The sequence below is a fragment of the Vicia villosa genome, linkage group LG7 (assembly GCF_029867415.1).
Source record: "Vicia villosa cultivar HV-30 ecotype Madison, WI linkage group LG7, Vvil1.0, whole genome shotgun sequence".
Classification (NCBI taxonomy): Eukaryota; Viridiplantae; Streptophyta; class Magnoliopsida; order Fabales; family Fabaceae; genus Vicia; species Vicia villosa.
Window position 1 is genome coordinate 108,089,544 of NC_081186.1, and position 23,788 is coordinate 108,113,331.

Here is a 23,788-nt window from a genome sequence, read left to right on the forward strand (position 1 = left end):
TTCAATTTATGTTTACAACAGGACGTTCATCACAAAAAGTTCTGCAATCCACTTTATTTGCACCATGCTGCTAAACCATTCTTGTTGTCCAAGCAATTATGCGTTTTTATGAACCTGCATAATACACATTAAGGCCACAAAATCTATAATAAAAACTAATGCCATGACAAAATTAGCAAAGAACCAATTTACAATGTTCAAGTCATGTTCAATCTATATGCACGCACAACGGCCTAAGACAAACATGAAATCGGTTAGTTCACAGCAATGTCGTTGGGAAGGTCTTTCGGCTCCGTTTGCACCATAGCCAAAAATGTACATAGTAAAAAAGAAGCAAATCAAAACTAAAACAAATTGAAGCAAGCACAAGGTTCAATTATGTAGAAAATTCATAAATAGTCAAGGCTCGATTAAACTCTAAGTCAGTTAGCATCATTATCTATGGCAAGTGATCGCGTGTATCCACAAGTATACGGAGTGTATCAGAGTAATATAAAAGGTTGTCGAATCCACATAGACCTAATGGTCAATCTATCATTTTCTGTTGTTAAGGTGTTTATCTAAGACTATCGTTAGACGGTTTGTAATAAGCAGAACAATGTAAAAGAATTACTTTTAATAAGTTCAAAGAAATAGTACTGGAATATTTTCTACCTTATTGTTTCTAATTAGGATTACTTACGGGGCCATATTTTCTACCTTGAAAAAGACTTAATTGAATAGGAATTGTCACTCTCGCATATTCATAACTGAATTTTACTCTCTAATCTTTATCGTGGTTGTCACCTTCCACAATTGCGTACTACATTAAAGTAGTAAATCCCTTTTTAAGAAATTAAACCTTTGACTCAACTGAAAAGTAGTTTTGCTTGAAAAGTTTAACTTAAAAGGGTTTCCAACAAATCCTCGGATAACCGGAGCCTAAACCTATGGACGCGTTTGCTAATAGTTTTAAAATCACTTTCTAGAAATATTAAGCTTTCCTAATTGATTAACAAAGTTCTTTCGCGGTATTTATTAAGAAAAAACAAACCAATTTTATTCTTTAGTATCAGACAGTTTTCGATCTTACCCGACATGTTCACAAGTTTACTTTCGTAATAACCGATCAAATAAAGTTCAGTAAATTTGGGTTAAAAGCAAAATAGCCCTCAATTGTAATCCTAAAGAAACAACGTCAAGAGTACCGTCGAATCGACGGTCCTCACATTCAAGCACTTAAGAAAATTAGCTGGACATAATTGCGGTAAAAATAAAAGCTTTTGTTTAAAGTGTGGAATTAAACATAGTGATAAATAAGAACCTACGATAAAATAAGTGTGCAAAATAAAGTAAAGAAGATATTATATATATATATATATATATATATATATATATATATATATATATAAAGCTAAATTAAAATAAGAACTTGCTCCAAACTTAGGCTTGAATCTGGTACAGTAAAAATAAACTTCGACTGAACGTAAATACGGGAAATAAAACTTCTGCGGAGTGTAAATGCGGAAAGATAAATTGCTTGAAAAAAATGCTCTAAACTCGACAACAATAACAACACAATAATCCTCCGCTGTGAAGAATTAAAGCCTTTTTGAATATGATTTTATGCCTAAGTTGTACTAAGTTTGGATGGATGAAAAAGTGAAAAGTAACTCCTATTTATAGTGCATAGGAACTCTAGAATATGCCTTGGCGGTTGTTAAAAACGTGTGAGAAAATATAGGGACGAGTGAAGAGAGTGGAGACCAAAGGTCAACATTTGCAACTGCCTGGAAAAATAAAGGGTGGCGAGCACCACCCCCACATGGCGAACGCCATATTCAAAAGTGGGAAGACTTAGTCTTCCTCATTGTTAGTGGGTGGACCAGGTTGCTCTCCTCTTGGCTTTCTCCATAGTGAACTCCATCTCGAACGCCTTTAGTGCAAATTGCTTATTTTCCTTCGTTTTTCGCCTAATCTGCTTCATTTCTTCGCGTAAGCTCCTAATAAGGTCAGTTACCTGAAAAACAGACAAAACACCGGCATAATACTAGGAATAACAATACAATAATGATAAAAACATGTGCAAATTGAGTCAAATATGTGATGCCTTTCAGCGTTATCAAACTCTCCCATACTAGAACCTTTGATTATCCTTAAGCAAAACATTACGGAAAACAACGGTGTTAAGATAACTATTTCAGGCTATAAACTTTTACATTGCTTTGGTTCGTGTTGATAGGTACTAACTCGAAAACTAAGGATATCGTAATAACACATTCCACTTTTGCGGTCATAAGTCTCCCTCCTATACAAACCAATCCGGATAATGTTATTGTGCTTAGGCCTAACTTACTCATCCCATATTTCTGTTCTTTTTCATTCAGGCGCAATCACTTTAAGCTCGTTATCCGTACATACCCACAGGCGATCGGTTAATGACTCTGGTCCTTTGCACGAGGTTCTCTTACTTAAGTGGTGTACCCCATAGTTTACCCACTTTTAGTTGCGGGGGATCGGACCGTAATCCGTCTTACCAAGTCCTACATCAAAAAACCAACTAACAATGAGTTATTTTTATTCTATTTTTGTAGGTTCTACAACTCTTGGGTTAAGAGACTGGGTGAGGGTTACCTAACTTAGAAGGTGCATTCCCTATTTTTAATTATTTCATCTAAAACTAGGATCATTCACTTATATTCATTGACTTACCCACGTAGAGCATGCTTAAGACGGTGTCAATTGCTAAGATAAACTACTTAAGGATCTTAGACCAGTGGAATGTGGTAATTGTTGGAATCAAAGATTAATTTTCACAGATGGCTTTAATGTTCCATTTGAGGACCAAACGATGATCTAAAAGGTTGAACTCAATGTTTAAAAACTCTAGAGTTTACACGGAAATGGTATAGGATTGAAAAAACGTAACTCAAGAATCATAGCACAGAACGTAAGTTTCTACTACTGATAAAAAAAAATTATACATACATAATTTTATACACATGTTAAAAATAATCATATATATAAAGAAAATAAGTTCTAAAAAAATGGAAGAAAATGAAGCTATATATATTGTTTAGAGCTGAAAAACACAGAACCAATAAAATAAATAACAATAAATAAGTAGAAGAATAGGAAGAATAATAAGTTGTATATATTATTGCGGCTACGTTTTTTTGTTAGAGTTTTTTAGGAATACTTGAGGTGTATTAATAATAATAATTAAGTACAAGAGACGTGAAAAAGGAATTAGATAAATATTATTAGAAAACAATAATTATTATTATAGAGTGGATCAAAGTTACTCTTTCAAGGCCTGGGTCGGAGACAATATAATAATGATGATATACTGATACTAATATTAATAGTATTAATGGCAAAGGCATACAGTTACTTTTTGAGAATAGGAAGAGAATTGTAAGCGGACGTTTTCAAATTCTGAATTTTTTTAATACAACCCGACTCGGATCCATGTCCACTTAAAAATTAGGGTTTTTTAAAAATTGGGCAACTAGATTTCCAATGGCCCAACGTTTTTGCTTGAATAAATCGTACGATTCTACCGAGTTTTATTCTTTCGTTTTCAACATACTCGCAGCACGGCGGCATGTGAAAGGAACGTAAAATCGAACGTTTTTACGTCATGACTCTCGTTTCTGCATACACTGGTCGAACTAATACAATATGACAGTGATCCAAGGTTCCGATGCAGTGAAGAGAGACAAACCTGCAAGATTAACACTATAACGGTCAATTAAGTGAGTGAGAGAAAAATTGTGAATGAATAATGAAATTCGTACTTTATCTACTTTCGTCTAATTTTGCCCCATCCACGTGTTGGATCTTTGTGCCTTTTGGGCCTTGCTGTTGGCCATAACAACTCCTAATATAAATAAATAAATATTACATATGGTCAAAATAAGAAATTGAACAAAGGCAAAAATTAAAGTCAATAAGAGGTAAAATGTAATAGTGTGGAGGATAAGGACACTGATGATGTTTCTTTCCACATTGTAGGTTTTTATATCGAGAGATATGATGTTAGATGTTTGGTTTGGTTTGTAATGTGACGTGTAAAGTTGAAAACTTACGTGAAACTCTTGAATTGCAACACAAAACAAACAACTAATGAGTCATTGGGACGTTTCAACAATGTCCATGTTTATTATTCTAGTATCAAATTTCGTCCATCTATGTACTACTGCACACGAATCGAATATATACTACAAAGTACTTCACTTATATTGTTCTCATTATTTTCCTACCTTTTTTTCCTCTCCATTCAATATCACCCTTTTAAATATTTTTGATGCTGTTACCTTTTTCAAAATCTTCTAACCGGGGACCATGCTGAGAATTGATCGCTTAACCTAATTCATTCTAGTGGCAAATACGTGAGGATAAGCATTGAGAATGAAATCGATATTTAGAAGTCCCTTTGGTTTTTCATACTAAGTTAAGTGCTACAAAGTGTATTTATTGATTACAAAGGTTTGCACGTAATATGCATTCATCGTGGCCTCTATAACCATCGTAAGCTTTAGGCAAAAATGTCAATAAAGTTAGTAATTATGTTACCAACTAAGCTATCTAGAAAGGACCTATCTATCTAGATAGTGCATATATTAAGGACTTTTTAAACCACCGATTTTTTTATTAGACTTGTTAATTAAGTTTCAAATCTCTAAGCCTACTAATTAGTAATAATAAGATGCCTTAGTTATGGTTCCTTTTGAGGGCACCGTTTTTGACACTTTCATTAAAATAAACACTTTGTCGACATAGATCAAGGGTTTGGTGGCCCTAGCACAATTGCAAGTACACACAACACAAAAACCAAAGGAGTGGTTTCAAGAATAACTCAAAGTGTGTGTGTGTTGATATCTCATTACCTACTTGTTCTATGCATTGAAAAACTTGAGCATTATATTAAGAATGTTGTGGAAAGTGGTGATTGAATTCCTTTAAGTTTTGATAGAGATAGTCCCAAATCCATTTTTTCACATGTACCACTATTTTCCCACTTATTTCCAAAATACACTTCATTTTTAGTAAATTCCTAAATTACATTAATTTCAAACAAAAAATAGACAAATAGTTAAATAAATATTAAATAATTATTTAAAAGTAAATAAAAATTTAATGATAAATTTCCAAAATTAATTTTTAACTGTTTTTTTCATTGTATTTTATGTTGTTGTTATTATGCTTTTATAGTTGAAACTTTATTGTGTTGTAATCAAAATATTTAATTGTATTAGTAAAATGACATTTGACTAGTAGTTGATTTTATTAACAAATGATAATTCTAATAGATACACATGTCGAATTTGAACTGCTGACATGACTTATAATAAGACAACATAATTCATACTTTCTTTTAAATTTATCAATTCTAATTCTTGTGTTGTTTGGGTGAACATGTTTCCACGCATCTTTTCATTATGAAAAAGTTACCCCTTTCGAGTGTCCTAAGTACTCGTTAAGCATTTTAAATAAAGAAAATATTATATATTTAATGCATTGAATATACACAATATTCTTTAAAAAAATTAATTATTTATGTTTTTAATGCATTGAATATACATATTTTAGATAAAAAAATTATCTTTTTAATTTATTAAACAATACTGAATTTATCTTTTTAATCTCTTAATCAGTGTCCCAGGAACACTCCTTAGCATTTTCCATAAACCAATACTCGTTGTTTAGTATCACTGGAAAGTTTTCTTTGTGGACGTCAAATAGATTTATAATCTTGTAAACACTGAACAAATGCACCAAAGTGTTTAGCCGAACACTGGAATATGATGCAATGACATATGACCAAGACATTGAGAAAGCTAAAAAAAACTTTCGTAGTCGCGCCAACTATTTTATAGGTCGATCCTATAATGTCCCATTGATATTCTTTCATTGTGGTCACTTGTCTATTAAACACTATAACATAAGTCTTGTCACACTAAAGTTGTTACCTTGTGAGTGTTAGATTTACGAAATTCATCTTTCATTACGTTCATGCAATTTTCTGTGAATAGTTGACAAGATTGTATTGTATCGCATTTAGAACTTTTATCAATTAACATTTCTCTAAGCCTATATTAGGCTGCCCTCATCAACATCGGGATGAAAAAATTACAAGTGTCCTTATAGATAGAGTTCACACGACTCCATTTAAAACTTGTGTGTTTGTCAATCTAATTTCTTCGCGGTAATGTCAGAATATTGGTAGGCTTAATGCATACCATGTATTGTCAAAATAGTTAATGTAAGTGTAGAAATATAAGTGAAAGTTATAGGTGCAATGATAAATAAAGATCATTGAGCATATTAACAACTTTTTTAAATAGAGATATTGTGATAGGGAAGAATATAAAATTTTAGACGAATGATGAACTACAAATATTGGACTACTTCTACGGTTTTTAGAATTTTTGTTTCTGTTTGGAGATGTTAGAAGGAAAATTACATTGTTAGCACACCACATAAACACACATTGAGTGAATCAAACACATAAAGGTCTAAAACAACATAATCTTTTCAAATGACAAAGTTGAAATTTCAATTTTTTTTACATGGAAAAAAAGAAAGTCAACCATATAACAAGGGAAAAAATGCTATTAACCTTTTAAAATATGTTCGATTTTCTGATTTTTGAAATATCTTTCCAAACTGCATAAACTATTAATTTTACAAACCATACAAAAGCAGGTCAAAAAAATGAGTGCAATATAAGTTACAGCTTACAAAGGTGTGATAGGACAATAAATTTGATGGTGTTGGGTCAGTAATGTATGAAATCACAAGGTAGATTCAAACTGCACAGCAGCATTTGGCAACCACTCAGAGCCCTGGATAAAGGACTCTACTGTGAACTTCAACGCCTCTTCGTCTGCGATAGCCGGCTTATAACCGGCCCACTTGACTCTTTGGGTTACATCTGCTCCTGGCCCAGTGTTCTGGTATTCAGCATATAGGATGCTACTTGGAGGTTCCACATTAGCAACCCAACTTATCCACCCCACTGGTTTCAAGAATGAGCCAATATCTGATTTCATGATAAGAGTGGTGGAGAAATCTTTCCATGGCCTACCAAGGTAAGTTGGTGCAACGAGATTGTCATAAGGCGTAATAGTTGATTTCTGGATCACAATTCCAGAGTTTTGATTAGGATCCTTTTTACCCTGAGCTGTTATGGTGTTGAACTGATTTGATAGTGGTTGCCTAGGCATGATTTTGCAACTCTGGAACACAACAGCTGCATTTCCAAATATGAAGTCTATGGTACCTGTAATTTCACATTCACGGTAGAATTGACGATTTGAATGTGCGTAAAGGGTATCCTGATATCCCACAAATGAACACTTGTAGAACACAGATTGATCTGAGCCGGATCGGAATGCCACAGCTTGGTGCTTAGATGCACCTGCAGTGTTCAGGAATTGTATGTCCTTGGCAATGAACCCCTTGCCTTTAACAGCTGCAAAAAAAAGATCAACATGACATCTATTAGTATGAATGCATCATGATCTTATAGTGAAATATTGTATGATATTAATGATGCTGCAAATAAAATGTTCACTAAGTTAACATTAGGAAAATTTTGAATCAACAAACAACATCATATTTCAAACAAAAGAAAAGGTCAGCTCCTAAAGCACATCCATGTTTGATGTGTGGACAGACAGTGACATTTGCAGAACCCCGGTGTGCCACCCGGTTCGAGAAAAACACGGTCCTACTGTGATTTCGACAAACTTAATGCAAATCCAACCAGACACATTTGTGGATAATAAAGATATAATTATTGATGTGGATGTAAAACAGGAATCCACATGGGAGGGTATGCACATTGAAGATGGGAAAAATGCCTAAACAAAAATATCTGTTTTTCATAGACAAAACAGCATGATTCTTGGTGGCTTAGAAAATGAAAGATGGGTCAGGCAACAAATCTCATGGACCTACGATCAGATCAAGTTCACATGATGATATTGAAACTAACCATGTGATTCCCCCATACAAACAAAGATATTTCCCACTAAAGCACATGCCACATGCTCCAGCATTAAGCTTGAATTTATTCCCATGATAATAAAACAAGCAAGTTGATTCCTATCAATTTCGTCCTTTCAACAAATTTGCTCAAATCCCAACTGTATGTTTGGTTCAATTTCTTAAAGAGTAAAAATTGATTCCAGAGGAGACAAATTCATATAAAAGGCAATTTTGACTAAAATTGACTTTGTTTCAAGAACTAATTCTAACTAGAAGTTAGAAATTTGAATCTAAAATTAATTTTCAAAATTACAAGCTATCAAATTTAATCCATAGAAAATAATTATCATATTTTATTTTCTATTTGTATTTTATGAGAACTACTTTAAAGATTAAAAATATCTACTCTTATGTAATAAAGAAATTAAAATAAAGTTTGTTCTCACTTAAAATTTAATAGGAATTAAATTTGAAAACTCATAACTTTGTACAAAATAAAAATGTATTTAACCCTTAATTTTTTTACACATTATTACATTTTAAATTTGAAGACTTTCTATAAACTCTTTGAAGTACAATCAAATTAACTAACAATAAATTCACATAGTCATTCAATAAATTACAAACTATTAAGAAAAAACAATTATTAGTACTTTTATATAAATAACCACTTGCATTCAAGGTAACAAAAACACCACTCAATTTTTATGCATTTGTGTTTAATTAATATCTTGCACACAGATAAATTAACTACAGTGTTTAATAAAAGAAGTTAATATTGCATAGTATTTAGCATAAATTGCCTTAACAAGTCAAACAAACCAATTTTCAAATATCATTTTTTTTTTCAATTTTAGTAATATTCAAATATCATTTTTGCATAAATAAAAAAATAAAATATAAATATAAATATTTACCGAAGGTGGCAGTTTCAAAGGTCGGTGTGCCGTCGATGAAATTCCGGCTACCGCTGACGATGGTTTCCGTCATACCATCACCGTAGATCATCACATTCCACGTATTCTTATCCAAATCGATATTCTCCACGTATATCCCTTTCTTCACATACACAACGAATCTCACATCACTCTTCTTCTTCACATTCTTCAACGCTTCCCCTATAGTAGTATACTGTCCAGAACCATCCTTCGCCACCACCGCATCCGCCGTCGTGTTCACCGTATCCGCCAGAAGCCTCCTCTCAGCCGCTCCTAACCACTCCGGAAACTCTAACAACCTCCGGTGGTGACTCGGAATCTCAAAATTCGATAATAATCTTATAACCTTTGTTACGATCGCCAAACTGTTACTAGCAAACTCAGTAGAGTTTTTCATAGCGGTCTCGATTTGTTTCAAAACACCACGCGCGGCGGTGGAGTTTAACTCACCAACAGCGTCCAAACACGTATCGTGATCTGTTAAAGCAGCGGTAAGCCATGTTTCGACGTCGCGGACTTTCGCCGGTGAGAGAATCTTCTCATCGGCGATAACCGTCGACATCGAATCATTGAGCCGATCCAAAGAATCTCCAAGAACGGTGCCGCAAACACGTAAAGCTTTCTCAAGGCGCGTGTCTCCACTCGCTTTGAGCTTATTACTAAAGCGCGTGAGATTGGAGAGTTCGTCGATGGCAACTTTGAGTGAGAGCTTGAAGAGCTTCTCCGGATCGGTGGTGTTGGATTCGGGGAGGGAGGAGATTGCGGCGAAGCACGAGTTGGGGTACTGAGTTGCGTCGCAAACGGCTTTGAGTGACGTGGCAGGGTTTAAATCGGTGTTGGGGAGGGAGTTGGAGGAGGGGTTTGATGAGGTGTTGCGCTTGTGTATGAGGATTCCTGCGACCGCGGCTATGATGACTGCGATGAGAATGAGGGAGGAGATGGTTATGATGGTGATGCGCTTACGTGTCTTTTTTTTGAATGCTTGTTGTTCTAGTTCGTCTACTTTGCCGTAACCTTTGAAGGATTTGATAGTATCCATTGTTTTGGTTTGTAGAGTAGTAGCTTATCTTATAATAGTATCTGCTGAAAAGAGTGAAAACAGAGGAATCAACAATGTGTGTGTTTTTTCATATGAAACTGTTTTTGTTTATGGGTTTTGTTTGAGTTTTTTGTGTGGGAGTTTGGTTGGGTTTTTATATGGGAAAGATAAGATAGATTTTGTAGGAGAGGAAATAATAAATTCTTATACACACTCCAACAGAAAAAGTGATTTTTTTTTCTTTTATTATTTGTCATATTCAATTTTTTTAATTATTAATATTATTTTTTTATTAAAACATATATTAATGTCTTTAAAAAATTTAATGTGTCTCTTCTGACATTGTTTTTTTCCGACATGGACATTAATATAAATTTTATATTTTTAAATTAAAAAAATGTAATATTTATTTTTATTCTATTTATATTTGTTTCAGACCAAAATAAAATTTTAAATATGTACTAGTATTTTTAAATATGTTTATCATGTTCCATCCTATTTTATTATGGATTTATGCAGAACGGATCAAAACGAAGCTACTATTGAACATTATTTTATTGGAGACAATTTCTCTACCGAAAATCGTATTCACTCAACAACTATATAATTAATTAATTAATGTTTTCCATTTAATTTTAACATATTTAATTAATTATAAAATAATACAATTATTTGATGTTTTTAAGACATTTTACATTGGAGGTAACTTTACCCAACTTTTTGAGTTAGGTAGATAAAAATTCACCTATTTTATTTATTTTTAATTATTTGTTACTATTTTATATCATCATTAAAAATAAGTTATTTTTATTTATTGTAACTCAACTCGCTAAACTACTTTCTAACTATAATTAAAACAAAATATTACAAAATGAAATTAAACTCATTAAATTACAAAATCTATCAGAAGTAAAACAACAGCAAATGGTTTTGCTATGATGAGAAGAACGTGTTGAATTGTATTTGACTTCTTTCTACGATGCTTCTATGTCACGATCCATTCTCCATAATCAGAGGCTAACAGACAGCATTTGAGAACAAATTCATTTTTACTTTAATAATTATGATTAATCGACAAGTTAACATCATACTGCTGGCTAATTGAGAACATAATTAATCCATCTTCAGCATCTTAACCATCAAAAAGTTGGCACATTTTGGACACTAGTGACTACATTTTAATAATTTTAATAATAATAAAATGTTTAAGAATGTACTTAGACTCAGTATTGATTAAAGAAATAATAGTAGTAAGTAATAGTCTTAGTTAGAGTTTAGTGGTGCCAAATGTGGTGATTTTGTGGTGAAGTTATGAAGAACTGTACACGGTTTGGTAAAGGCTGGCATTGGCAGAGTAAATTGCCGCGGTTTTGTTAGTGAGGCTGAGCTGTGTTTTATGAGTATGAGTATGACCTTGAGATGATGCAATTGTGTACACTATCCCAACCGTTTCTGGCCCTGCATGTAAAAGGACTTTCCATTTCAACCACACGCATTCACTTTACTAGTCAAACCATCTACGTAACTATTACAAATAAGTTCATTGTTTTATTATATTAATGCATACACTTTTTATTTTCACATAACATTCAATATGTATTTGACTGTTTGGTGAATTTATCAAAATTATAATGTATCATACTATCATTGTAATTTTGTAAAATTACATTAACTTTTATAAACTACTTTAATTTATCATTTTAACATATGCTTTTATTACTAAGGCCAATGACATTTATATGACTTACACACCAAGTAAACTTTCAACTGAAAATCACTTATAACAACATTAACTGATTTTTAGTAATTCTAACAAACTTAATAAAGTCTACAATTAAAAAATTCTCTCTTAAATCAAGTTGTCCAACCATCTACTAGTTTACAAATAGAATCACAATACAAGATCAAAAACTAAAATTAGAAGTTTTTGAGATTCTGCAAATTCCAAATAGTTTCTTGAGCTTCTCAAACAATATAAGCTTTAAAGGGTTTGTCTTTATATCAGGAAAATGGTTTTGTGAGGTACAAAACTTCAATTCAATTTTATCTTATTTACTTAAATTCCTCATAAAGTGAAACCTTATATCAATGTTCATGCATGACATGATTTTTGCTTAGCTTGATAGTGGAGTTATTGTCACAGAAGAAAACAGTTAAACACATGTCTTGCTTTAGTCTCAAGCTATCTAGAATTATTTGCAACCATATACCTTGACACATACAGTGAATTGCATGTATGAATTCAGCTTCAGTCCAGAAGAGATCACAGTAGGTCATTTTCTTGTTAACCAAGACACTACGCCAAACCCTAGCATGAACACATAACCTGAAGTACTTTTTTTGTCAACTTCATCTCCTCCACAGTCATTGTTTGAAGAAGGATTGAGGACATGTCACACGACAAAGTATTTTATGGTTTGGAGGACCACAATAAATCAATTTAGGGTTAGGACGGAATTGACACAATAAATCAACGATGTTTGGATGGGAGTGAATTTTGAATTGAAAGAAGAAAATTGAAATTTGTCTTAAGATTGGACTGAATTGTCGCTGATGGGAACAATTTCCTAAAAACAAGATGAAAAACGTGTGAGATATTTTGACTAAAGGGATAAGTGTTTTATTCAAAAAAAAATCTTGTAAATGCATTTTTATAATATATTTACATGTTTAAATAGTTTTTTTTAATATTTTAATAGGCCATTGGAGGCATATATATTATGTAGCCCAAGATCTAGTATTCGAGTCTTATTAGCATGCAAAAACTTTATTTTTACTTTTTTTATTATTACTATCTAAGATAGCGCAATTATAGGTGAGAAGTAAAGTGTTTCAAGTTTTAATCTAATTGGCATCCAAAAATTAAATTTTTATTATTTTATTTATCTTTATCTTATTTTCATCTAATATGTTTTAAGTATTTTTATTTATCTTTATATTTTTAGTATCTCCTTGGCATATTTTTGCCAAAATATGAATATGCCCTCATTTTTCTACATAATTTCAACTCTTATAAAGTGTCTCATATTTCTCATGTCGGTGATGTCAAATGTATTTAACATTAATTTTTTTGAAACCTTTGAACATGTTGTCATTTCTTGTGAATATATGATCATTCACATATACGTTGATGATTAAACAATTTTCATTGTTGTCTTCTTGCTCTAAGCTTCTTTAAGAGTGATCTTTGGAATGGCTGCATTAGGACTTTTCTTAAAACATAATTTTCCCAGTACACAACTTAAGGTCAATATATATTAGGTATTTCTTTCCATACTATCATGCTTCTAACCATGTTCATGATGGTTTTATTCTTTCTTTCAGCCATTCCATTATAAAAATGAGTGTAGGTTGCAATGACTTATTTCTTTATCCCACTTTATTTACAAATTTTCTTGAATTTATAAGAGTTGAATTCTCCTCATCTGCCAGTCAGTAGGCAACCAGTCATGCTTATAGTTTCTTTTTTAATCATTACTTTGTATTTTTTTAAAGTATTCTAATGCACTAAACTTTTCCTTCGAGAAATACACCCAGGTTTTCCTACTTAAATCATCTATGAAAGTCCACATATATCAGAGTGAACCAGTTCCAATCTTTTTTCTTGATCTCCGGTCACTAGTCTTTGGAATTTTTTCTCTATGTTGATTTCCTACCCTAAAGTCTGAACATACTTGTTTTGATTCTTCAATTTTAGGCAACCCTTTAACCATGTGCCTCTTGTCAAACATTTATAGTTCTTTGAGGCTCAAGTGACTATACCTACAATGCCATAGGTATGTTGTATATTCACATTCAATCTTCAGGAAAGACACTATTTCAAATTTAGTAACTATTGGAAAAATCTTGTTTAAGGCCATTTGAAATGACATGATTAATCCTTTTTCCTGATAAAAACCTTGACATTATACTTAAACACAATTGTTAGCTTCTTTTGTTTAAGTTGACCTATGCTCAACAAATTATTCTTTAATTCATGAATATAGTAGCCATCAGTGACAATTTGAGTAATGCCATTGATGTGTAACTTAACATTTCCTTTGCCTATGACTTGCATCTGTGAATTGTCCCTCAATCTCACAAATTTTATGAATTTTGAATTGAGAAGCGAAACTCGTGCTTTAATTCTGCACATGTGGTTTCTGTATCTAGTGTTCAAGAATCAAATGTGATTCTTAGAGCAGTTCTTGTCAGAGCTTTCTTAGGCAATGGGTAATACATCTTCCTCATCCTCATACTCAACATAATTTTCATACTCTTTAATATTAGGAAACTTATATTGAAAATGGCCTAACTTATGACATTTGAAATATTCTATGACACTCTTGTTGAGACTTGTTCTTTGTTAATACATCTTCCTCCACCTTTTCACTATGGATCTTTATCTTATTGACTATCGATAAAGTTCTTGCAAAGTAATCATCTACTGATTCCTATTCTTTCACGCGAAAAAGCTCAATTTATCCTTGCAAGGCTTATAATTATGCATGTTTCAACTTTATAGACCTTTGATACTTCTTAGCCATTAAATTCCAAATCCATTTGGATGAAATCTTGTCAATAATTGTTTCAATGATTTTCCTTCCAATTGCTTGAAACAAATAATTCTTTGCCTTGAGATCATGCAGTTTGCTTTCCTCAACCAACTTCTTATGTTCTTGTGTTGGTGCAATAGTAAGAACAAGAACACCTTGCTTCATATTGGTTCAATAATCCTTTGACCGCAGAAGATTCTCCATAAGCATGGCCCAATGATAATAATGGTCATCGTATTTTGAAAATGAAAGGTTAGCCATAATTGTTGTTTGACATGGAAAGTGGCAACAATCACATTCAGGAATCCTCTAGATTTCACTATACGCCTTAAGTACCACAACACTCGAGTTTCTTACCCACAATGGTGCACTTAAAGATGATCATAGAGTCACTCCAAACTTGTTGAATGCATAGCCAATCTTATACCACTAGTACAAACAAGAAGCTACACATTTCAACATATAATTTTCTTACTAAGGTCAATGGCATTTGTATGGCTTACACACCCAACAAACTTACAACTGAAAATCATTTATAAGAACCATACCTGATTTTCTATTATTCTAAACTTAACAAATTTTATACCTAACAATGATTGTTTCATTATTTTAAAGAAATAATAAATTAAATACAAAATATGATGTTTATCTCATTTATATAGGCTTATTTTGAGTCAAGAAGTAAGCATTAATGTTTATACATTCAAAGACATTGTTATTGCAGAGAAATAAAAGCAGAACCAACCCTTAATAACTAAAACCTTAAAAAAATACTACTAACATAGAATTGACTAAGTCTCACTGCCTAATTTTACCAACAATTTGTTTACATTAGTACATTATAAGAAAATATTTATAAATGCTTATGTCAGGGATTTAACCTTTGACTACTTGCTCGCACTCGTTTAGCTCAACTAACAAATACTAGTTTAGTTACCCCACACACCATCTAATCCTCCCTTAAACTAACATGCAACTTGCTGTCAATTTACTTCTGGTGCCAAGAACACTCTTAATAAATCTCTTAATCTTAAGAATGATTCTACGTTCAATGGATTAGTTATTTCATCAACAATTTGATCTTTTGAACCACAGTGCACCAACTTCACAACTCCTTTTTATTTGTTAAATCTTAAAGAAAATGAAATTTTATGTCAATATGTTTACTTCTACCATGAAAAATAGGAATTTAGAATATTTAATTGTGAACTATTCTCACAAAACACTAGAGTGCACTTACCTTATTCACGATAGAGTTTTCAAAAATCTTATGAATCCTCACAACTTGACATAACAAGAAGCTACAACTATGAACTCTACTTTGGCGGTGGAGATTGTGACTTGTGGTTGTTTCTTTGAGGACCTAACCAGTAACCACAACACATGAACTAAATAAGAATACATATTTAGACTTACTCTTTCGATCCTCGATATTTTAGGCATATTCATTATTCATATAGGCCATTAAACTCTATTCTCTTTTAAAGAATCACTAACTTTACAATTCCCTTTAAACATCAAAGGGTCCTTTTTGCAAGTTGTTATTTCAATTGTGTTGGCCTCTTCATGAATTAGCTAATTAAATTCACCAAATATGCCAGGTCTCGTTTTGTGGTAATTAAATATAAGAGAGTGCACCCCATTTTATTATAAGCAACAACATCAACATTTGTATTACATTCATCTTTCACAAGTTTGACTTATTGAACAATTGGATGTTAGACATGAAACTTCAAACACAAGATGAGGGTGAATTTTGTCAGATTGAAATCCATTTTCAAAACAAAATCTTTTACAAACACCAAATTTAAAAAAGCTTTTGTAAAATGAATAGAGTAAAAGCAACATAAATAAATGAATAAAAATTAACGAGTTAAGGGATAAGAGAAAACACCAAAATTAAAGAGGTTTGGTACTAATGAAGTGACTTAATCCTCTCCCTAAGAAATCCTTCTTGAGAGTTTCCACTATCTTAAGAGCTTTTAACTGAATATACCCATTAACTTCCTTTTACAAGGATTAGAGTTTTTTAATGGCTAACTTCCCAACCAACAACAGAGTTTTAAGTACGAAGATCTACAAGTAGTTTCCAATCATTTATGGGACCTCTCCAATCAATTTTAGATGTTACAAAGTGAAATAATCAATTATCCAAAAGGTCTAATTGATTAACCCTTTGTAAAACATGCTTCTAATTGATCGCTCAGTTCCTTAATCAATTTGCTAGGCTTTTAAAACATTTTTAAGTGATTTTATAAAATCAAGAGAGGCTTTTCAAAAGGTTTAAGTGTGTGTGTGTGTGTGTGTGTGTGGGTGTGTGTGAGTGAGAGAGAGAGAGATTCTCCTTATTATAATTCAGATTTAGTCTTATACCTTTACAGACACTGATCACTCGACAGATACAAGTGAATTTTCACACTTCCTCTCTTTCATAACTCTCAAGCTTATGGTTTCTCGCCAAGTTATCTTTGACTTTAGAACTTTAATTAGAACTTTGCATCTTCTTCTTACGAGGCTTGAGATAAATCTTCATGATAAACTCCGTCATCACACAAATTGCTTAATCAAAGATCTTTACCGACTTCACCAAATATCGCTTAACATAAGGTGTTATCTCCATACATAGCCACAAATAACTTGATCTTCAAGTATAATAATATTTATCACCACAACTTGATATTTAATCACATTCACTTGATCATTGTATTAAATGATCTTCATGTTTTATGTTGATCTTCAAGCACCATCACTTAGTAAACATATCAAGCACCACCACTTAATCTATATACAAAACACCATCACTTTATAAATATAGCAAGCACCATAACTTGATCAATCTTCAAGCACCATAACTTGAACCAACATAGCCTTGAATAGCAAGCCTGAAGAAGACGTATCATAAAAATGGTTTTAATGTAACGCCATAGACTACTTTCAATATTACCGACTGATCCCACAAACCAACACAGGTTTTTTCAGCATGTTTTATCCTCACTCACACGCTTTTTGGGAAACTTCCTAGAAGATCACCCTTCCAAATAATAATCCAAGTCAAACACGCTTAACTGTGGAGTTCTTATTTGTTAGGTTGCCGAAAAGAAGATGCATCTTGTTGGTATAGGTAGTACCAATCAATCCTTATAAGCTTTCCTTCAACCATGCAGTCCCATAACTGTCCAACCTCAGGATCCCTCTCATTCCGATGTGAATTCGGCGACCACTCCTCACCTTTTTGGTCTCGGGAGTGTCTCGTTGTTATGCCCCGTGCATTGATAACCAGTCCCTGCCCTCATTGACCTCGGGTGTTACATGCCCACCAGCTTCCACTTGGTTCATCCCCGAACCACATCATACTGGGAGAGGTCTGACTATGATACCATTTATAATGCCCTAGATTATTTTCAGGATTAATGATTGAACCCACAAACCAACACGAGTCTTTTCAAAATATTTTGTCCTCACTCACACTCTTTCCTAAAAGCTTCTTAGAAGGTCACCCATCCAAATACTACTTCAACTCAAGCACATGTCTTTTCATCATGTTTTGTCTTCACTCACACGCTTTCTGAGAAACTTCCTAGAAGGTCACCCATCCAAATACTACTCCAAGTCAAACACGTTTAACTATGAAGTTCTTATCTGTTATGCTATTGAAAAGAAGACGCATCTTGTTTGTAAAGGTAGTACCAATCAATCTTTATAAGTCTTTTTCAGCCATGCACTCCCATACCTACACAGCCTCAAGATCTCTCTCATTCTGATGTGAATTCGGCGTTCACTCCTCGCCATATTGGCCTCGGGAGTGTCTCATTGTTATGCCTCATGCACTAACAACCACTCCCCGTCCTCTTTTCGCCAAGCTTTTGTATTTTGTAAGGAATATGTATATGAACAATACAACTAAACACTATAAAATAGGAAACAAAAGGTTTAAAATCTTACCATGTTTTTTTCTTTGGAGTTCTATCCTTCATCATTAATGTATGGAATCGATTGAGGACATCAATTGTCCAATCGACAAATTAAGGCCATAACTCTTTATAAAAAGTTTCCCTGACAAGTTGCAATGTACCATGTTCATGATTGTTCATTTCTTTCGCTAGACAAACTCATTTTGTAGTGAGGTGTAAGATGCAATGAGTTGCAAAATTAGCTGAATTTCAATAAGGTAAACCCTTCGCCTCTATCAACCAAGCTTTTTGAAACTATTAAACACACCAAAAGTTTCTGACCCGTTATATAAAATATAAGACCATAATTATCTACTACAATCATTAATGAAGGTTATAAGGTGCCTTTTTCGACTATTAAACTCCGATGTAATAGGATCTTAAATGTTATTGTACAAGTTGAAGTACTTGAGAAGCTCTCCACAAAATTTTATTTGGGGTGGATTCTCGATGATGTTTTTCTACCATGCAATCAATGCATAATTTTCAAGAAGCTTTGAGAGAAGGCACACTCTTCACCATATTCATGGATAACAAATTTTTTAACCTTTGATATTAAGATGCCTAAATCTTTTGTGCCATAAGTGATTTGTCTCTTTAGGTGTAGTTTAAAAACATATAATATTTGGAGCTTGATACTTAGTTGGTAGTAAGGTAAGAAACACAAACATCATATTAGAAGACATTTGAGTCTTTATGGCTAATCCTCTTGTTGGAATATTATTTTTTACACACTTCATGTTGAATAAGAATGGTTTGGTTTCTCTCTTTTAATTAACCAACATTACGCAAGTGATTTTTAAGTTTAGGAATATAAAACATCCATTGACTTTCAATTTGATGTCTCCCTTTCAAATAAATTTCATTTTGGATATGGTACCAAGCTTCACAACTTGCCTAAAGGTCTCAGTCATCTACTATCTACATATTACTAAGAAATTGACCAAAATGACAAAATTATCCTTCTCACTAAAAAATATTACACTACAAATTGGACAAAATAGTAATTAACAAAATCACCCTATCACTTTTCTATTGTCCAATGAAAATGAAGACTTTTACCAAATGTCAATTGCAATATTTAGGATTCAACTTTTTCTCCCCAACACACATCTTCTCTCTCTTATTTCAAATTTCTTTCACATTTCATTTTCCCACACTTTCTTACTTTCATTTTAATTTTTCTCCATTTACTTATTATCACAAAAATTATAATCTATTTTTTTATTTTAATAAAATTAAATATTTATTTAACCTACGGGTCACTCTCAATACAATATTTAATTTACTTTAATTGATCATCACACACTTTCTCTATCTTAATTAAAATTTTAAATTTCTCTCACATTTTTTTTCACACTTTGTTACTTTCATTTTTAATTTTTGTCTCTATTTATTTATTATTCCTAAAAAAATCTATTTTTTAATTTTAATAAAATTAAAAGTTTTGTTTTCTCACGGGTCACTATCAACACAATATCTATTTTATTTTAATCAATCATTGTCTTTATTTGAGTGATAATATCCTTATTTTTTTTTATTTTCTCCATCTCAATTTTTTTTTTATGATTATTTAATGCAATTAAATTTATATGATTATTGTTCATTTTACATTTGTATTTAAATATATTTTATATCGCATCAAATATTTTTTTTTTATTGAATGGGTCATTATCAATACAATATCTATTTTATTTTAATCAACAATTACTATTAATTGAGAGATAATTTTTATTTTTAAATGTTAAAATTTTATTTTTTTTCTCCAACTTACAACTTTTTTTATCTAATTATTTAATATAATTGAATTTATATCATATTTTTCATTTATAATTAAACAATTCATTTTAAATTAATACATTTCTAATTAAATTTTATACAATATCAAATAGATTTACCCGTGCGGAAACACGGGTATCTTACTAGTGTGATTATTGTAACCTGAGTTTAGGAACCACATCGTTTTGTACTTGAAATTTGAAGATCTATATGAGTCATCAATAACATCTTCCAATTTTTGTTCCTCTATTGGTTTTTTAGTCTATGCCGGTTCAACCCCATTAGCTACCGTGAGAATCTCTTATCACCAAATGTTTCTCTCACACTCTTTCTTTCCTCCTTTTTGCAAGGAACTTCAATTTTTAATTCTACTTAATCATGCCATTTTTAGGCCCTTAGTCTTATTTATCGATTTTACCAACAATTTCATTATTTATCATGATTTGTCTTCTCATACATTAGGCAAAATGAAATTGAATAAATAATTAATCTATTCAATTGATTCCATTAACTTTCTGTAACATATTTTTAAAACAATCGAGTAAAATCTTCACTCTATTTCATGTTTTTGAAAGAAAAAGTTTGGATGTCTTAAAGACAGACCTCAAAATTAAGAGAGTTGACCATTCTTTTTATTAAATTTTTATTATAACATATCAACCGTCCAAATATATCCTGAAATTTATTTTCTCTCATTAAAAAAAAACCTCTTTCCAATACAAAAAGAAAAATTCAACGTAAGTTTCATATAGTATTGGAAACAGGCAAATGGCAATTTCAGAACAGCAGGCCGCGTCCGCTAATTGCGCTAAAACGCATGCATGCCATTTGTTTCTTGTTCCCGGCGTGTCTACTTACTCCCTCCGTCCCAAATTATAAGAGAAATTTCATTTTTAGATTCATTGAATAATTAATGTATTTGGTCTATATATAGACTAGATACATTAAATATTCAATAAATATAAAAAGTAAATTTCTCTTATAATTTGGGACAGAGGGAGTACTTATTAACAAAATCTTATTTTAAATATAAAACAAGAAAGTTGAATAAGCAAATTGGATGAGATATTTGATACTGTACTACTATTTCAACTAAGATATGTTTCTGAATTAAATATAGGGTAATATTAAATATAGGGTAATATTAACACTGATTAAGAGATTAAAAAAATAAGTTGAATATTGTATAATAAAATAAAAAAAATATTTTTATCTAAAATATATGTATTCAATGCATTAAAAACATAAATAATTAATTTTTTTAAAGAATATTGTGTATATTTAATATAATGAATTTAAAATATTTTTTATTTGAAATGTTTAACCAATATTCCTGGGCACTCGTTAGCATGATTCTTAAATATAAAATATATTTTTTAAATTTGTGTTTTTAATTCTTCAAAAGTTTCAAATTTAAGAAAATGTTAAAAAGCATTGTTAGTTAGTATATTGTTTTAAGAATAGAATATTATAAATTAAGTTGTGTTTTTAAATTAATTTTTTGTTTTATTAATTTATTAGTTTATTGACCGAATTTTACTCTTCAAAACTGAGATATGGTGAATTTAAATATGTAGATATTCTATTATATAACTACTAATTCTAATTGAGCTGATTTAATATAATTAAATTTTCTTTTCAAAAATTTATTAAAATTATTTTTATGTCATTTATACATTTGAAAGATTTTATAATGAATGAAAAGATATATTTTTATGCTAAATTTAATTATAATAATTTTAATTAATATATTGTAATAGATAAAAATAAATCAATAAAAATATGTCAATTATTATGAAATTAATTCGAAGAGGTCAATGCATTATTAGAATGTTTATTAATTAGAAGATTATATATTAATTTTTTATTTATTAAATATATTTTATAAATAAGACTAGACTGACTGCTTTGGTAGATAACAAACAAGGAATCTAAAATACCGTTTAGAATATCATTCATGCAAATGTAATCATTATTGCCCCATTTTTGTCTCTCTCTTGTTTCAACGATGGATTCTTCTTTCCTTTCCACTACTCTTGTTGTATTCAGAACATATACTACTTTCAAAGTTGTAAGCAAAAATTTCATCTTTTTCTGCGAACAAATAAAGTTACCTCCATCAATTTTTTTTAATTTTACAAAATTAGATGTCACTTCTTTGAGTGATGTCGTCATTGATTAAGTAAAAAATTGATCCTAATTGTTGGAGATTTGTGGTTGTTAGTGGATATGTGGTAGCCCTTGAACAAAGAAAGTGTCGATGAAAATCGTACTTGAAAATTCAAAGCGTGTGAATTTCACACTAACCTTTAGGATCAATTCGCCTCCACCAATTATAGTATATTGGATGCAATTGAGATTAACAGCAAATTTCCTTTAGGATATTTTGAATTCCTTAATAGGAATTGCACAAACACACTCGACGTATCTTTTGATAATAGGTTACAAAAAAATGTTTCCTACACTTTACTTATGCATTAATAAAGTAAAGGATGATTTTAGAATAATTGAAATGGTGAAAATGAGTGTGTATATTTCTATTTTCATATGTATTTTATGATTTCCAAGTGCCTCTATTTATAGAGAAGTTCATGTCATTTGATAAAAAAATACCTTTTGAATAAAATTCTACATCTGATGATAATGAACGCATATAATCTATAACGTTCACAAGTTTTCACAAGCAATGCAATGGTTTAGTGATAAAGGAGGGTCTCAATGAATAATACAGTATGCGTCAGAACTACCGCAACTGATGATCCTTACACAATTGAAGCATACTTGTAACAACCGAAACATACTTCTAACACATCACCAACACAAGCCGAAATAAAAAATGACTTTATTTGAACCACTGAGACATACTATCAACAATCTCACTTGATTTGAATTGAAGCTATTTTTAGAATAGAAATTTTGCCTCTTTAATGATTTTTGCAATGATAATTTTCTCTTTTTGAAAAATCTTTTTCGTTCCTAACCTTCTAAATTGTCCACACAAGCAAACCATATCTCCATAATCTTCAAAGACGTCTGACTCCGTCTATCCAAAAGCCCTTCGGATTGCACTAAATGCTTCCAATAATCATTATGCATAACAGTGATAATCTAAGTAATTAATAGGTGTGACTCCACACACCTAAAAAATTAGACACTCAAAAAAGTGAGATACAAAACTCTTCATTGTCGCACTCTCCAACACATTTATTCACGCCCTAATCGATCACCCTTCTTCCAACAAGGTTGTCTTTGGTTGGGATTTCGTTGTGAAACATTCTCCACAACATCCTCGACAATTTTGAAGAAATCGCCCTATCCCACACACTAGACCAAAGGATCAATGTAATGGTTTTAAGACTCTGACATTAGCCTCTTGTATAGCTATTTCACTTAATACTCTTTTGCCTCTCTTTGAGATTGTTAAATGAGCGCGTCCGTTCCGTTTACGCCTACTCGTAAAAATAGGGCATAGCGAGACAAGTATATTTGAGGGTCCTAAATCTTATTTAACCTGCCCCACAAAATAATGAGGGTGGACGGCACCGCAGACATTGCACTTTTAAAGAAAAA

At 31.5% G+C, this 23,788-nt stretch overlaps 1 protein-coding gene across 1 annotated transcript; it reads right to left on the minus strand.

Annotated features, from left to right (window-relative positions):
- Positions 1-6,599: 6,599 nt before the first annotated feature.
- Positions 6,600-10,116, minus strand: LOC131616474 (pectinesterase 3). Its single transcript, XM_058887810.1, has 2 exons — positions 8,895-10,116; positions 6,600-7,459 (listed from the first exon to the last, which is right to left on the minus strand). The coding sequence occupies exons 1-2, from the start codon at positions 9,952-9,954 to the stop codon at positions 6,780-6,782; spliced, it is 1,740 nt and encodes a 579-aa protein (XP_058743793.1). The 5' UTR covers positions 9,955-10,116; the 3' UTR covers positions 6,600-6,779.
- Positions 10,117-23,788: the final 13,672 nt, after the last annotated feature.